This window comes from Crinia signifera, chromosome 5, assembly GCF_055691185.1.
Source record: "Crinia signifera chromosome 5, ASM5569118v1, whole genome shotgun sequence".
Lineage (NCBI taxonomy): Eukaryota > Metazoa > Chordata > Amphibia > Anura > Myobatrachidae > Crinia > Crinia signifera.
This window is the reverse complement of record NC_139221.1, coordinates 72,813,066-72,830,265: the sequence shown is the minus strand read 5'-3', so window position 1 is coordinate 72,830,265 and position 17,200 is coordinate 72,813,066. Positions and strand designations below refer to the sequence as shown.

At 44.0% G+C, this 17,200-nt stretch overlaps 1 protein-coding gene and 1 long non-coding RNA gene across 5 annotated transcripts in view; one reads left to right on the top strand and one right to left on the bottom strand.

The window, feature by feature from the left end:
* The window catches only part of KLHL14 (kelch like family member 14), a 92,306-nt gene extending 78,189 nt beyond the window's left edge, over window positions 1-14,117 (bottom strand). Inside the window, exons 1-2 of one of the 4 annotated variants that reach the window (XM_083187458.1) lie at window positions 14,077-14,117; window positions 1,505-1,847 (exon numbers count right to left, since the gene is read on the bottom strand). Coding sequence is in view for 1 of the 4 variants with exons in the window: in XM_083187455.1 (XP_083043581.1) it covers window positions 1,183-1,229 (47 nt within the window). In the remaining 3 variants the exon portion in view is untranslated. Of the gene's footprint in view, window positions 1-1,182; window positions 1,322-1,504; window positions 2,312-2,504; window positions 2,575-14,076 lie in introns of those variants that run through there. The other 3 variants (XM_083187457.1, XM_083187456.1, XM_083187455.1) reach the window with 3 other exon arrangements.
* LOC146080314 (uncharacterized) lies at window positions 12,349-16,583 on the top strand. The gene is made up of 2 exons (XR_014474853.1): window positions 12,349-12,563; window positions 12,956-16,583. It is a non-coding gene; the product is annotated as an uncharacterized LOC146080314 (long non-coding RNA).
* The last annotated feature ends 617 nt before the right edge of the window (window positions 16,584-17,200 follow it).

Sequence of the window (17,200 nt, the reverse complement as noted above, 5' to 3'; positions counted from 1 at the left end):
GGTTTCTAATAAAATTTAGTATCAAAATTGCTAAAAGTCTTAATCTGGACAATGTATGGGAAACATAAGGACAAGATCAACTTCCGTTTCAACTTATATATGTCTGTGTGTGCGACACAAACACTCAAAATCTCTCTCTCTATGCTCTTATCTATCTATCTATCTATCTATCTATCTATATATCTATATATATATATATAAATGTGTGTGTCTATCTATATATATATATATACACACACACACACACACACACACACACACACACACACACACACACACACACACACATATATGATAATACTCTTTGTTGTCCAATTAAATTCAAACTAAGGTGACCCTCTAGTACATATCTATATCCACTGCCAGTCAGGTCTCAGGTTCCAGCGCTGCCCAACCTGTATAAGTTCAGGAGTGATGACATTGGAGATCCCTCCCATCCTGGTACCGATGCTGAGCTGCCCAGGGACACACACCTGCTACCATCATACTGTGTCTAGAGCCCCCATCCACCAGGCAGACCCCTGTGCCACCCCTCGGCTGCCTGCCGGCCAAGAGGGCCGGCAACTAGGAGCCCTGACTGTCCCACAGATACTCTGTCTGATGCTTCAACGTGATATGCCATAATTAGCAGAAATACAATATGTGGGGAAGCAATAGGTAGGAATGCCATAGGTGGGATTGCCATAGGTGGGATTGCCATAGGTGAGAATGTCATAGGTGGGGATGCCATAGGTGGGGATGCCATAGGTGGGGATGTCATACGCGGATATGCCCTAGGTGGGGATGCCAAAGGTGAGAATGTCATAGGTGGGGATGCAGGCTGCTGCTGCCCCTGTGAGAGTACACATACTTTGTGTACATTCCCAGTGTAGCCAGCCCAGTAGTTACATGTAGAGACTATAGCCCTGGCATTTCTGTATGATGCCGGGATTTTAGGGGTCCCCAGTCTGCTGCTTGGCAGGGGCTGCTGTCTGAGATGTGGGATCTGTACAAGCTATGCCAGCCGGAGAGTGCCCAGTGCATAGGGAGAGTGCCCAGTGTGTCACACGCCCCTCTCCTGCCTGCACCTGCTACATAGCACCAAGTGCAGACCATGGAGCACTGTCCTAGCAGAGGGAAGGGGCTGCTCCTATAGCTGCTGCTGGCTGCCAGGTAAGCAGAGCCTGTAGTGGGGCATCTCACCTGTGTGCTGGGTATGAGGCTCTGCACCTCTGCTCCGGGGGGACCATTGCATGAGCACCTGCACATGCCAGCCTGGTAGCCTAGGGGTTAACGGTGCTTGTAGCATCCCAGGTTACTGTCTCCCCCTCTCCAGCAGACAGGCACTGGCTGTCCCCTGCAGCCGGACACTTCCCCCTCCCCTTCCCTTCCTTCCCTGCTTTCTCTAATTTAGAGTTTGGTGTAAACAATTCCAGGCTGTACCTCTACAGCCAGCTGCACGGTGCTGTACACCCAGGAAGCAGCAGCACACAGACACACAATGCACACAGACAGCACAACTTACCTGCTGCCAACCAGATGCCAAAGTCCAGGGATCACTTCAGCCTGGCACCCCAATGGGATAATTCCACTCCTTCCCTCTATACAGGTCTGCAGCGTGTTCCAGGGGAGGGGAACCTTCTTCTTGTTCTTCTTCCCAAACTCCAGTCAGTGTGCTGCACTGCTCCTTCTCCCGCACATCAGCTCATCATGGGGCTGACAACAGTAGTATATAGATGTGCAGTATATACTGTATGTGTGTGTGTATGGGAGCATGGGGGGCTGCTGTCACCGGCAGCAGAGCAGGAGCAGGAAGCAGCACAGAGCAGGCAGCAGCAGCAGCAGAGAGGGAGACTGAGCAGAGCTTTCTGCAAGAGAACAAGAAGAAGGGGGGAAAAAATGTACGTGTGACAAATTATGCTAGCAAGAAACAACACATCATTATCCTTGGGCCTGGGGCTCAGTGAGTCGTAACGAGAGTAATAGGAAATGCACGGTTGGGGAGAGAGACGGTCGTGCATGGCCGGTGGTGAGAGACCATGCGAGGGGGATGGATGCTGAGGAGCCGCGCAAAATTATGGCTCAAGGCTATTGTAAAAATTGCCGAGCGTAAATGACTGCGATTTCCAACATCTTTGGAAGAAAGAAAGGGGGGAAAGCGAGTGCCCCCCTCCTCCTCCTCCTCCCTTCCCTCATCCCTCTCTCATCTCTCTCTCTATAAAGAACCGTCAAGTTTTAGTGCGCATTGCTAATTAGTCAATTTCTCTCTGCCTTCACAGGCGGGCGACTCTGCCGCCGCTCAGCCGAGACTGCTCATTTCTGCCACCAGGAGATTTTTATTTTTTAATTTTTTTTTTTTTTTTAGCTGTGATCTGGATGAATGAGTAGCTGTCTGGGGAAGATGACAAAAAAATAAACTCTTATCCCTCTCCTCCCCGCCCGCACTAAGAGATATTGCCACCACACATCCCTCTCCTGCCCATACATCTATCATGTGGCAGAGAACAGCCCCCCCCCCCACTCACCCCCCTTCTTCCACCACCGTGCAGTAGTGGGCAAACTTTCTGTGTGGTGCTGCTGTGAGGAGACTAGAGGTCCTGGCTGCTCCCCCTCCCCCTGCATGTCATCCTAAAAGTCACTCTGCACATCCCCTCTCATAGGTTGACACTTGTGTCTTTTAGTGTCGGTGTGGTTTCATGCATATACCAGCCAGGTTGTCATGTATATATACCAGGTTGTCAGTGTCTCATTGATCGCATGCATGACACTTGTTGCTGCAACAGCTGTAAGCCTGATTTATTATCACTGCACTCCTGCACCTCCCTTATCCCCTCTGTCTACTTACTCTTCATTTCTAAGCACGTGTCATGGCTAGCTACCTGTCACACTCACACTGCCCACTTGCCCCATGTATGAAATCATTACCAGTGATAATGCAGGATCAGCTACTGTATATAGCTGATAAATGCAGGATCAGCTACTGTATATAGCCCCTCTGGCTCCAGATTCACACTTTTTTATTACTTGTGCATTGCAAATATTTATCCCTAAATAATTTTATTTTTTTTTCATTTATATATCTTTTAAAATGCTCACTTTTGTATTATTTTCATCTTAGTATTATTACCTGTTGTCGTAACTGGCAAAAAACAAGATTTTCTTTTAGATTGGAAACTGTTGGGCACGCAGGTTATTCACACATTGTAATGAGATTGGCTTGTGTACAAGATTTATACGGCTGTCCCATCGCTTACAGCTGCTTCAAATGTAAATTGCTCTAAAATCTAAACTCTGTCAATATCTGAAGCTCTTATGAAGTAATTCATTCCAAACTGACATGATGCGATGGACAGTTGCACTCTGCACTGGAACCGAAGGGTTAAATGTGTCAACAATTGTTATGGTCTATAAACTGCATAAACCATGTTTCCTTTTAAGTATTCTCTGCAAACGTAATATCATTGCTCGTTCACATTGCACAATGTATTAGTAATGTCAAGAGTAATGTACTTCAGCAGCAGCTAATCTAATAAAGGTGCCCATACACTAGTTCAATTTGGACACTTTTCAACCGATTCTGACAAATCGGGCAGAGAAATCTGGTAAAAAGTGGCCAAATTGCATGTGTTTGACATCTGACCCGATGTGCAGTTACATGCACATCGGGTCAGAGGTCGGACGTGCTGCACACAGTGACGGACTGGGCTTTTTAGCACCCACAATGTATTGCATCTGATTTCCCTTGATGTCCCCCGGCAGCTCCCCGGGAGTGCTTGAACATGTGATAAATTACATGTGATAAATTGCATGTAAAAGTGGCACATTAACCCCTTGAGTCGTGGGTTTCCCTGGGTCAGGACAAACCTGCCCCAGAAATACTCACCACTGAATGGACTGCCAGCTTCTCTTTTACAGCAGCATCTGCTCCCCGATTCCCCTGGAACTACTGCTGGCTTCGGATGTTCATGGCCAATCGAGATGTCTTTGGTCTCGGGGGGGCTTGGGCGCCTGATCTCCTGGGTGTCCCCAAGCAGCCCTGAACTTCTCCAAACAGGGCTGGGTGTGAATTACAGTGGGGGGCAGTGTCAGGGGGTGGTGATGTGCGGTTGGGGGGGGTGTGCTCCCAGATGGTGGTGTGCCAGTGGTGCACTGCTGGAGCCATCACTAGGCACCACTAGCGCACACCTACTTATCAGTGGCATGCCTATTCCTGCAGCGCAGCTCAGCCCTGAAAATTTCCAGGCATACCAAGTCCCAAACTGTATGTAAGAAGCTGCCGTGGAGCTGCCAGGGAAGTTCAAGGGAGATCAGGTCCAACTTGTGCTGGCCCACAGTGATTCTCTCTCTCTCTCTCTAAATATAACTCTTTACTCCATGCAACGGCACCTAATTACTACAGTGTCCTGTCCCTTGATGCAACTGCCTTTGTGTACCATGTAATTGCTTTCTACTGTAAGTCATTGTTTTCATGTTTTTGCTTATTTATGTATTGTTAGGCACTGCAAAACCCTTGTGGCACCATATAAATAAACAGTCATAATAATATGGTCAACATGGCTGTAGTCGACACACTGAAGGGTCAACATGATTTTTTTGAAACTTTTACATTTATTATTCACGTGGCCTTCAGTTGGGATACGGTCATTTGGTCTACAGCATGATGGTCGACAGTCATTAGGTCGACACGAGAAAATGTCGACATATGAAAAGGTCGACATGGTTCTAGGTCGACAGGTCGTTAGTTCGACAGGTCATTATTTCGACAGTGTCTAGGTCGACAGTCAAAAGGTCGACATGGGGTTTTTCACTGTTTTTTGAGCCAACATGTGCCGACAGGCGGTATTTCATGCCCTACCATCCACTAGAGCGTGGCGGGAGAATAAAATAGTGTGCCGAGCGTAGCGAGGCACCGCGCCCGACGCATCGCGAGCACAGTGAGCGATGCGAGGGGATGCAGTGCAATTTTCAACTGTGTCCATGTTGACCGTGTTGACATCCAGGTCAACAAACAGTGAAAAACCCCATGTCGACATTTTGACTGTCGGCCTAGACATTGTCGAACTAATGACCTGTCGAACTAATGACCTTTTGACCTAGAAACATGTCGACCTAGACCCATGTCGACCTTTTCCCATGTCAACTTAATGGTGTCGACCTAATGACTGTCGACCATCATGCTGTAGACCAAATTATCCCAACCTGTTTTTTTACAACTATGGAGGGCGGAGATTACAATTAGGTATAAAAAATTATCAGGAGCAAATGTGATTTTTCCCTGATTTTTGATTTTTTTGGGCCAGTCCTATTAGGTCACCCAAAAAGAAAATATTTTCTCATAATAAATACGCAGGTTCAGTAAAATTTGCGTGTTTTTGTGACTGCAGTCCCATCACACATGGAAATGGTGCTGGTCTCAGGGATTATGTTTCACCTGCCTGAGGCCGGTAAAACAAGGTCCCGCCGGCTTATCCTGCTGTTTGGATAGCTCCCAGTTATACAATCACTCACGTTAAATTACCATGGATAATTAGATATGCCTCACTGTTTTAAAAATGTATTCAACACTATACTAAATATAAGAAGAAGGTAAAAGAGTACCAACATTTTTTTTATAAATGGAATTAAAACACTATATACAGTAAGATAATTGCTGCTCTTAGGGGGTTATTCTAGTCCATTCTTTCTGACAAAATCCTTCTTAGATGGACAAAAACATGTGCACTGCGGGTGGGGCAGATGTAACTTGTGCAGAGAGAATTAGATTTGGGTGGGGTTTTTCTTCAAAGTGAGATCTATATTGAAGTGTAAAATCATGCAGTCTGTATTTTCCCTGCACAGAAACAAAATAACTCACCCAAATCTAATTCTCTCTGCACATGTTACATCTGCCCCCCTGCAGTGCACATGGTTTTGTCCATCTAAGAAGGATTTTGTCAGAAAGAATGAACTAGAATAAACCCCTTAGTTAGGACGTTGTATAGTATTATCAAATGGAAGGTAAATAAACAGGTGTGGATCAAAAGGTCGACAATCAATAGGTAGACATTCTGCAGGTCAACATTGGCAAAAAGTTGTCATTCAGTAGGTCGCACAAGGTCGACACAAGCAAAATGTCCACATTGAAAAGGGTAGACACATCAAAAGGTTGACATGAGTTTTTCACAATTTTGTAAAGTAAACATCGACACTAACAATAGGTTCCTTTATTGTAGATATATTTTTTCATTGTTGCATAGCGCCTATGATCATTTCTACTGTTCAGTTTCTCTTGTACAGTCTATGCTTGCGGGTCAGTGGTGTGACCATAGTTTAGGACGTAAGAGATATACACAGGCCGATTCTTTGTGCAAAGTTTGGGAATTCACAAATTTTCCTTAACATCTTCAGTGTTGGATCAACTGGTAAATTGGAAGTCGGTCTGGATGAGAGACTGAGTAACCAGCTGGCAAGGACGGCAGTACAAAGGTTGACATGAGTTTTTCATGTTTCTGTGTCCGCAATGTTGACATAGGTCACTGTCAAAGTGTATGGGCTTCAGGAACGGTGCCTCGCTGCGCTTGGCATATTATTCTAGTCTCATTCCATGCCCTAGTGGATGGTAGGGCATGAAATACTGCCTCTTGGCACATGTTGGGTAAAAAAAAATCGTGAAGACCTAGTTTTGACCTTTTGACTGTTGACCTTGCCATTGTCGACCTAATGCTTGTGTCGACCTTTCAACCCTGTTGACCTTAGACATGTGGTCCTATTTCAGGTGTTGTCCTAATTCATGTCAACCTTCAGTAGTCGACCCAATGCATGTCGACAGTAATAGAGTCAACCTAATGTTCGTATCCCGTTGCTATCGGCAGCTAATAAGACTTTTGCAGAACTATAAAAAAAAATAAAAAGCAAATGGTTTGAGCGGTTTCTTGGTTTCCGTCCCCTGCACTACACAGGATTTATGATCTTGTTTGAAAGCAGATTTTCTCCATCGTTTTGTCTGGTTAGACAGGCGGCTCGTAACTTCGGTGTCAGCTTTTCTGCGGCCCAGTGTGGTTTAGAAGAAGACACTTTTTATGGAAAAGATTAGCATTTTGTCAGATTTGCTTTTCACTTTCCCAGCTTTGCGTTGCCGAAGTTTGAATGTAATTGTTTGAAACGTCTGTGCATTTCCGTCAGCGTAACCTTTAAACTTTCTATCACATTTGATATTTAAACCTCGTTTACACAAAACATTGGTGGACAGCTGACACATGATTAATAGCTGCAGTAGCCTTTTAAAAAATATTTCTGAACTTTCATTTTACTGGAATATGCTGAAGGTTATTATTACCGAACGATGTCCTGCATTACATTGTGTACTGTATTCACTCTTTACAATAGATCACTTTAAAGGAAATATTTATCAACTTTTGGGTTTTTATACTAGATAATTGTAATTTATTGTGGCCACTATTGGTGTGGTTATAAGAAATGAACATTCGCCCACTGTGCTGTGTATGATTGAAGAGATTGTATTAGGGGTCACTTCACTCCTGTTTGGGGTTCCTGCAGAACTTTGTGGATGTGTGGGCTACTGGATTGTGTGTCAACCGTTACTGGGGAGGGTTCCGAAAGGTACTCTCTCCAGGTCATTTCTGTGGAGTGTAAACCATAGGCTACAGCAGTTAACACCACCTTCACCTGGCGTTAGCTGCCATTACCAATTGTGGTAAATGCATCATCTTAGATGCTGTGGCCCCCTTCAAATATAGTCAAAATGCTCTAACATTACAAACTGTGTTGGCATATTCCAATCCTCATATAGTTTGTCGAAAAGGAACTGAATTTAGTCATATTAGGTCTATTTCAGACCTGTACGGTACGGACACTGCACATGTGCAGAATGGGTCCTGTGTCTTCAAACATAGCACCCCCTAAGCCCAGCCTGATTGACAATGTAATCATGCAATGATGTCATATGGCACCGGTTGCAATGGAGCCCAGATATGGCATTGACTCTGTCCCCTACTTTGAGTTCAGTTCTTTCCCGCTTTGTCCACGATATGCTGCACTGTTCCAGCCCATTGACTTCATCCACCCTTCCCCTTCATCCTGTCCACTTACTTTGTTTCCAACGGGTTCTCCTGCTCTCTGGTTAAGGTCACATTTTTGCAGTGGCTTCTAAGCGCATGCTTCGGCAACCACTGTGCATGTCAGAGAAGGGACAGACCCTAGCAGTTATTATATAGATTTGTTTGTGGTGCTAAATATTTGTATTATTTATTTAATATTGCAGTAGGAAGTGCTAATTTGGGAGTAAGGATGTGCTATATTCAGTTATGTGGTGGTGATGACCAATGCCATGATGTGAGGTGCAGGGGATTGTATTCTGTTATGGGTACATCAGCAACACCTAGCTTCTGTCCCTGAGTAGAAGCTGACATTGCAGCCACCACAATCCCCAGGGCAGCCTGCATCTTCCAGACACCAGAGTTCAGGCCACAAGGCCAAATCCCTCTGTGAGGTCACACTATCCAATGAAGCCACGCCCTTCATCTCTGTGTGCTGCACCAGGTGTCTTAGGGGCAAGTATTCTATTCTAGAGGGAAAAGTGAAGGTATCTGTCAGATAACTCTACTTTGGTCAAAATGTAAAAAAAAGACAAATAACTCAGACCTCAACTCCATTGTGAGGCTGTGATGGGACCTTAAAAATTCCGAGCATAAGCTAATACTATTAAGCTTCAATTAAATAAAGCAGGATTGCAAGATGAGAATCTGGTACTTGTGTAATATCTGGGCGCCCGATTATTTGATTGTATGCCTTAACTTAAGGCATACAATCAGATGCGATGCGATTTTCGGCAAATTTGATATTGGGTCGGAAAAATCGCATTGCATGCAACCAAATCGCATGCGATGTGATGCGATCTACGCGTTTTTCAATAGGATTCAATGTTAAAATGGTCCTGTTCATTTCCCCACTATCTAAGTGGGCATAGAGTTGATTTTATATAGCGTGGCGAGCGAAGCGAGCCACCGAGCCCGAAGCGTCGCGAGCACCACGGATTACTTACGTGGATTACTTAAAATGTATTTTGCGTCCCCTCGCGGGGCTCGCTGCGCTCGCCACACTTCGGGCTCGCCACGCTATATAAAATCAACTCTATGCCCACTTGGATTGTGGGGAAATGAACAGGACCATTTTAACATTGAATCCTATTGAAAAACGCGTAGATCGCATCACATCGCATCGCATGCGATTTGGTTGCATGCAATGCGATTTTTCCGACCCAATATCAAAATCGGGCGCCCAGTTATTACCCAAGTACCGAGAATCTTTTAAGTATGATATAAGTGAATGACAAACTCTTGAAGAAATGTTGTTTCTGCTAATGGAGGTTCTAAAAGGGCAAATAAACTAAACCTTGGAGGGAGACAGTTTTCTCAAGTGCCATTTTTCACAGGGCCTAATTCATGTATGTATGCAAATTCATACGCAGGTGAGTCTTTCCAGTTTACAGAACTGCTAATGATTGCAAATGAAGCTGCCTCCCAAGAAAGAAGAGAGACGTCTACTGAAACCACCACAAAGTCCTCCGTAGTTGCATACTCATATGCAGCACTGATGCAATACTGAGGAATAAAGGCTATTAATGTTGAACAATGGCTACGCAGACTGGCCGCAGCAATAGTGATTCTGGCGCCATGTTCCTCTGCAACCATAATTGCATCTGAAAGCAGAAAATGGCCATGACATACCTGCATTTTTGCTGCCACTCCCATGTTACCTTTCCTAAATAGTCCCTTCCTAATATGAGAATAGATTGATACATTATAGGAATTATCAGGAGCAGTTTAACAATGGGAATAGGACCATCAACATAACAGCATGATGACCACCTGGCCTCACATTTAGCCATAACATATTCAAATTGTTTAAGTACTTCCTCATCTTTGCGGCCACCACTCACACTATGGAACTTACAGTATGTACTTTATGGCGGCACCACCACCCTGGGTCCACGCCACCCTCCTGTGTCCATGCCACCATCTATTACCTATAGTAAACTCGTCACGCTTCCAGCCTAAAGCAGGGCGAGTGAACAATGGTGCTGCTCGAAAATCTGTATGTAGCGGTTAAGTAGCGGCTAACATAACTGGCGTAGTGGTGGCCGCAAAGATGAGGAAGTACAATTGTATAGATTGCAGATGTCACAAATGATGCCATTTTTGTACTTTTACATATTTAGGGTAACACTGGGGCTGAATTTTTATGGGATGTACACACCCACATAGCTCTGGCCACACTCATACAGCACGACCGGCACACCTTCATGAGGCCCTTAATCTGGCCCTAGGAATTGGTGATATTTAAGCAACACAGTTGTAAATGCATCCATATGCGCTTCACTACTACTACTACTAAACATTAATGAAAACAATTACAATTATTTACACCATTGGATCACTTTGCTTCTTAGTGTTTTACATATAAAACATATGAAAAGGTGCCTATGTAATATTTAACAAAAAATATAATGGACAATGCACATTACTGTTTCCTACAAACCAATTACAGTACAATATTCTAAAACGTATAAAAAAATAGTCCGTAAAATATGGACAGCTGTTGAAATACGAGTGCTGTATTATATAGTGGTGGTTGAAAGTTTGTGAACCCTTCCGAGTTTTCTATATGTAGAGTATGCTGAAATTTGTCCTAAAACCAACTCAGATTTCCACACAACTCCTAAAAGTAGATAAAGAGAACCAAAAAAACAAGTGAGACAAAAAAACAACAACTTTTCATACTTACATGTGGACTGGGACTGGGAAAGGTAAGGTGTGCCAAGGGAAAAACATATCAACCTTTCCTTTGCAGACCTTTATCTTTTGTTGACTGTTTCCCCATTTCAACCTAGGGCAGGTTCAACTTTTTGATCTAGACAGTGTCCAGCTAATTATTGTCTACCCTATGCTCAGGGGGGTGCTGAGGGTACAACTGTCCCAGGCACTGCCTCTCTAGCAAAGAGGAGAGGGCCCGGGCCATTCTGTTGCACCCCCACCCAGTTGACGGTCGCCCATGGACCGTTTCCCGCCAGCCACCTACAGCGGTGGGATTCGGGTTGCTCGCTGCCACAGCCCGCCGCACACCACCCTCCTTGTTTTGACACAGGCTATCCGCTGCCACAGCCCACCACAAGCAACCCTCCAGCCTCCTGTCACGACAGGCCAAAACAGCAGCCTGAGAGACCCGCCGTCCTGAACAGCAGCCTGTCTGCGATGCTGGTTACAAGGGGAAAGGTAATTTTTCAAACAGCATAGGCTGGGAGTGGAAGAGGGGTCTATTTTGACAGTCCCAGGCCCCGAAATTTCTGATTGCAGCCCTGCAGCTGGGAGATCCCCCTGTCCCAGCGGTAATTGGTCCCTGTGCACATGCACACCGTCTCTAATCACAGAGACAGAGGGGACTGAGGGCATGCCAGCAGCTCACAGAGCTGGATCGTGATTGCCGCAAAGCCACACCCCCTTTTCTACAAATGTTGGGGGGTATGAAATAATCATATTAGTAACAAAGATATAAAGCAGAATTTGTCCTGTGAAGTAATAGCACATTGATTAGGAATACATACATGTTAATTTAGTTGTACATCTCAATAAAAAGGTCCTAATTCTGCCACAAAGATATTTTTCCTTGGCAAAAAGTAGTCATATCTTATTTATTAGCTGTAGAAAAATCAATGTATTTATTATACATAGGAAACTTCACATTTCTATTGAAGCTGTAGCTATTGAACTGTGGAAATCACTGCAGTGTTGAGGCTGATTGTAAAATGGCAGCCCGGCCTTTTCTGTCTTCTTCTGAAGATAAGTGTACTGTATTTCAACTAGAAAATGAGAAACTTTTTTTTCCCTACATTTACTTTTATTTGTCTGTACTTGACCAGCTTCTCAGTGGGTTTATTCTATACCCATTATAACAATTTAAATGCAAAGATTTTGATTTGATGTAGAGAGTGAACAAAACATGAAGTATGAAAACAAAACAAATAAGGAGTCCACATGTCACCCACCAATCCAAGGGTGTTATTCAGACATGATCGCATGGCTGCCCAGACTGCACATGTCTATGGCTCTTAGTATGCAGGCGCGAGGCCATCCTGCGATAAAGTCCTGCTACTTTCTTGATCGCTGGCCGTAGGAGTGACAGGAAGCTGGTGTTTTTGGATGGTAAACGGCTAATTGTTGGGGGTGCAAGAGCCTACGCGTTTCACCGCTAAATGCAGCTTTTCAAGGAAAAAGCTGCATTTAGCGGTGAAACGCGTAGGCTCTTGCACCCCCAACAACTGCTTAAATTGGACAAGTGACCCAACCCCACCCAAAGTGCCTGTCATCCGTTTGAACCCAGGAGAGACCTTTCCAACACCATTGCATTGGTAACATCCATTGTTCTCCACTCACAGCGGCTCAGAGAAATTCTGGAGGAACGCCACCCCCTAAAGGACCCGGTTTTACACTAAGAAGTGGAGAAGAAATAATTGCACACACACTGGTCTGTGTCTACAAGGTCCACATTTTCCGGATTAAATCTCCAGTACTGGTGGACAGTAACAAAGGGTGACTATCCATATACTCACGCCACTGTACATATTTTTATCATTGACTTTTTTTCATTTATTATTTTATATTTCTTAAATTAAATTAAAATGTATTGTCTATATCATACCTACATGCTAAAATAAATGTTCATGTTTAATTTTACTAAGTATATACATGTTGTTTTATATGTAGCGCAGTATTAACCCTTCCACCATATAGATTATATCACAATCTAGTTTTTTTTTTTACTATTAACCACTCGGGTCATACCAGCCCTGTGAGGGTGGGAGTCTCTGGAATGCATGTTGCTTTCCCCATGATTTTCATAAAAACAAAGTTTTGACTTCCAGTTGTCTGTACGAGAATGGTCATGTTTTATTTAAGCTCTATTCTGTGTCTCTTCCATACAGTGCCAGGGAAGTTCAGCTGTCGTACCAACCAGGAACCCTTCAGGAGACAAGGAGTCAAGTGCAGCCACAAGCCCCTGCACCCAATATAATCCCCATAATCCAGCTTTATTGCTGCAGAGCGCTACTGCAACTGCCATCTTGAATGCTGAGAGGGTTACCAAGTTAAACCTGATGCCTACGTGGGGGGTGTTGTTAAGATGCTATCTAAGGGTATAGTCAATTCCCTGGGGTTGTAAACAAGGCAAAAAGAAAAAGGGGATAGCGTTAAAAATATGTGGGGTTGGATCAATTGTACAAAGGAATATATAAAACATTTTTTATTTTAGTAATACTTACACATAAGCATATAAAATTATGTTAAAACAATAATGAGGACACACACAGCAGTTATTCAAATTACTCAGTCCTGTATATGCACTACTAGCGAGGACCCATACCATCCTCCAATTTACCTCCACTAGCGGTGAACTACCAACCATGCAAGGTTGAGGAATTCAGCGGTGAGAAAACCATCTGTATTGTGGAAATTGCACCTACTGTGTTTCCCACATATGCAGTACACTGCTGTGTGTGTCCTCATTATTGTTTTAACATCATTTTACAGTATATGTTTATGTGTTATGGTGTGTACACACGATGAGATGGGCTGGGATCGTTTGGTCTACAGCAAGAACCAGAGGCGACCCTGTCGCTAATAAGCGAGCATCAGAAGCGACCTTGTTGCATACAAAAGAACATTAGCGATCTTGTCACAAATAAGAACTACAGGAGCCCTTAGACGCTCCGTTTTTTGCCGGCTCCGTTCTGTACTATGCGATGCGCGCTCCCGCACATCACATAGTACGGTACAAAAAGTATGTGCTGCAAATACTTTTTGTACTAGCTACACATCGGATCGCATTGCATGCACACTGCATGCACAAGGCATGCGATGCGATGTGTACTATTTAAGTCCCGAACGGATCCGTTAAACGGACCGTGTATGGGCAGCTTAAAAGCGGCCTTGCCGCTAATAACAAGCAAACATAAAATAAATTACCCAGTAGCAAAATATACATAAAACAGTATATAAACAGAGGACCTAGCTGCAATGTGCAGAAGGCCTGCATGGCTCACAATACCCATAGTAAGTGACAGGAGATTCAGCTTGCTGTAGTGGATTTCAACTGTAGGTGTAGAAACTCTAGACTGGGAACTCAGAAAGTGAATGCAGGCTGAGATATGCTGGAGACAGGAGGCTAGGCCACAGACACACAGCTTGGAGCTCAAGCTGTGAAGTACACCAAGTAGCTGAACAGTGTGCAGCTAATGCTGAACACTAACTGGGATCTAAACAGGAAGTATCACCGACGCGGAGCAGCTGGTCAGAATCCCTAATGAAGAGTAACCAGCTAATGATATATCCAGTGCATGTGGACTGCTGCACAGAGAACCCAGTCCAGGTTGCTTAGCAGCAGCTTCATAACAATGCCAGCATCAGCACACCTGACAGTCTCTCCTCACCCACCTCCCTCCTCATCTACGTGGAACATTATTTTAATTTTGTATTGGCAGCTTGGTTGGCCGCCCTCAATGATTCCATTTTTTTATATAAGAAAGGTCAAACTTTGCATTTCTGACACTGTTATATTTTCTTTGCATTATTGTTCCAACCAACTTTTGTATCTCCATATTTATTATGGTTTCAATGCTCCCTTACTGGGACAGGCAAATAAGTCATTTTACTCTATGTTACTGTCACTATTATGTGTCCTGTTGCTGGTATTGGCTAATATAAGTACCCCACAGTATCAACCCACTATGCCAATTAAATATGTTACATGCATTACATGGAATCTATTACATGGAGGTATTCCTTTTATAGCAACCTAAAGTGCCTAAAGGATAAAGTGGTGCCGTTACCAAATCTGAGACTGGCTACTAAAAGGAAAAGATTAGTATGGGCAAAAGAACACAGACATTGCACCAAGGAAAATTGGAAACAAAATTTGAGATGTTTGGATCACACAGAAGAACATTTGTTAGACCCAGAACAAGTGAAGTAATGCTGGAATAGTGTCTCCCGCCATCTGGTAAGCATGGTGGAGGTAGTGTGATGGTCTGGGGTTGCTTTGGTGGGAGATTTGTACAAGGTAAAATGGATTTAGAATAAGGAAAGCGATCACTCCATTTTGCAACTCCATGCCATACCCTGTGGACAACGCTTGATTGAAGCCAATTTCCTCCTCCAACAGGACAATGACCCAAAGCACACCTCCAAATTATGCAAGAACTATTTAGGGAAGAAGCAGGCAGCTGGTATTCTGTCTGTAATGGAGTGGCCTGCGCAATCACCAGATCTCAAGCCCATTGAGATGTTTGCGAGAAGCTTGACCATATGGTATGCAAGAAGTGCCCATAAAGCCAATCCAACTTGTAGGAGGTACTTGGGGAAGCATCGGGTGAAACTTACCAGCTACAGTAGAATTCCAAAGGTCTGCGATGCTATAATTGCTGCAAAAGGCAGGGGCAAACGCAGGATTTTCAGAAGGGGGTTTCCAGAGGGGCGTAGCAAAGCACGGAGATGGACACTTAGGTGACCCAGTATATGCCGGGTCAGTTAAAGTATTATAAATAGACCAAATGTATATGAATAATAATTATATATATATATATACACACACACACACACACATATATATATATATATATACATACAGGGGCGTCAACAGCAGTGTAGACCCCTGGTCATAGCAATGTATTGGGGCCCTTACCGATCCTCCAGGGGTGGGGGTTCTTTAAGCGGAAGCTTTGATGTCCCGCGGGTGGTAGGGGGTAATATATCAATCGCTCAGCATGTAGGGCCTGGATCAGTAATTTCCACTAGTTACCCCTTTACTGCACAGATGGTGGGAGATGAGGTGGGAGAAGGGGGCATTGGGCTGATATAAGGGGCCCTGATACATAACGTCCAGGGTGGTAGAGGATGTTTAATACGCAGAGGAGGGGTGTATAGTGGAGCGGGCTTGTTATTCATAATTTTCTGGTGGGAGGACAGCTTGCTTGACTGACGATATCTCCAGTTCCCGGAAATAGATTTCTAAGATTGTAATGGAATTAAAAACTAGAGAATCCCACCTACCAAATGGTCCTAGGGACTAGGGGGTCAGAGTTCAGGAGACAGAGAAATCTGCCAACGAGTATATAAACTAGATACCAGGTGTGTGGAGCTGGAGCAGTAACCAGCTGCTGGAAGGCTGATATGTCTGGTTTTGGGAACAGTAGAGACAAGCTGCTAGTGTCCATCAATGGGGGAGAGTCTCAGCTTTTGGAATATATCCTCAGAAAAACTCTAAGTCAGACAAAACCTGAAATATCAGACTGGGAAGAGCAATTAACAGGCTTGGATGGGGACCACTGATTTGAAGTCAGATATCTCCGGTTCCCAAGGTCCGATTTTAAAAATTCTTGTACTCATGGAAAGAGGGGACCCTAAGCTTTCAGCCTAGGGCCCTTAGACTCCTGGGGGGGTGTTTCTGGGTACTCGGAATCCCCCCCTGCGTGCGCTACTGAAAGGAGCATTCTTTGATGAAAGCAAAGTTTGAAGGACAAATTTATTATTCAAATAAAAATCAATATTTCTAACATTGCCAATGTCTTGACTATATGTTATATTCATTTTGCAACTCTTTTGATAAATAAAAGTCAGTTTTCATGTAAATCACCAAATTGTCTGGGTGACCCCAAACTTTTAAACAGTAGTGTAAGTATGAAGATTCTCAGAGTTGTAGCAGCTCTGCATATTCTCACTGATACTGATTGGGTCTCTCTGGTCATGCTGGTCACTGAAGTGGAAGGGTAAGTCACCTGGACCCTATGGCGTTAATGATTTATTTTATTAGATATGGGCCTTTTATCTCCTCCCCAACTTACATAGAAACATAGAATTTGACGGCAGATAAGAATCATTTGGCCCCTCTAGTCTGCCCCTAACTTGACCATTATATAACTGAAGAATTGAGGGCAATGCCCCCAACACCTAATATGGATTCAGGCAGGATATTATTGCTACCCAAGTCCAGGAAAGACCATTTTTTGGTGTAATCTAACTGACCCATTCCCTCTTAATGATGCACAAAGATAGAGGTCACTCAAATCAGCTTATTGGCCCATTACAGGTGTTTGCTAAAAAAGTACAGATATCCCCCAGCACATTACAATACCAGTAAATAAGATTGATATCCTATATAATATTATAAATCTCAG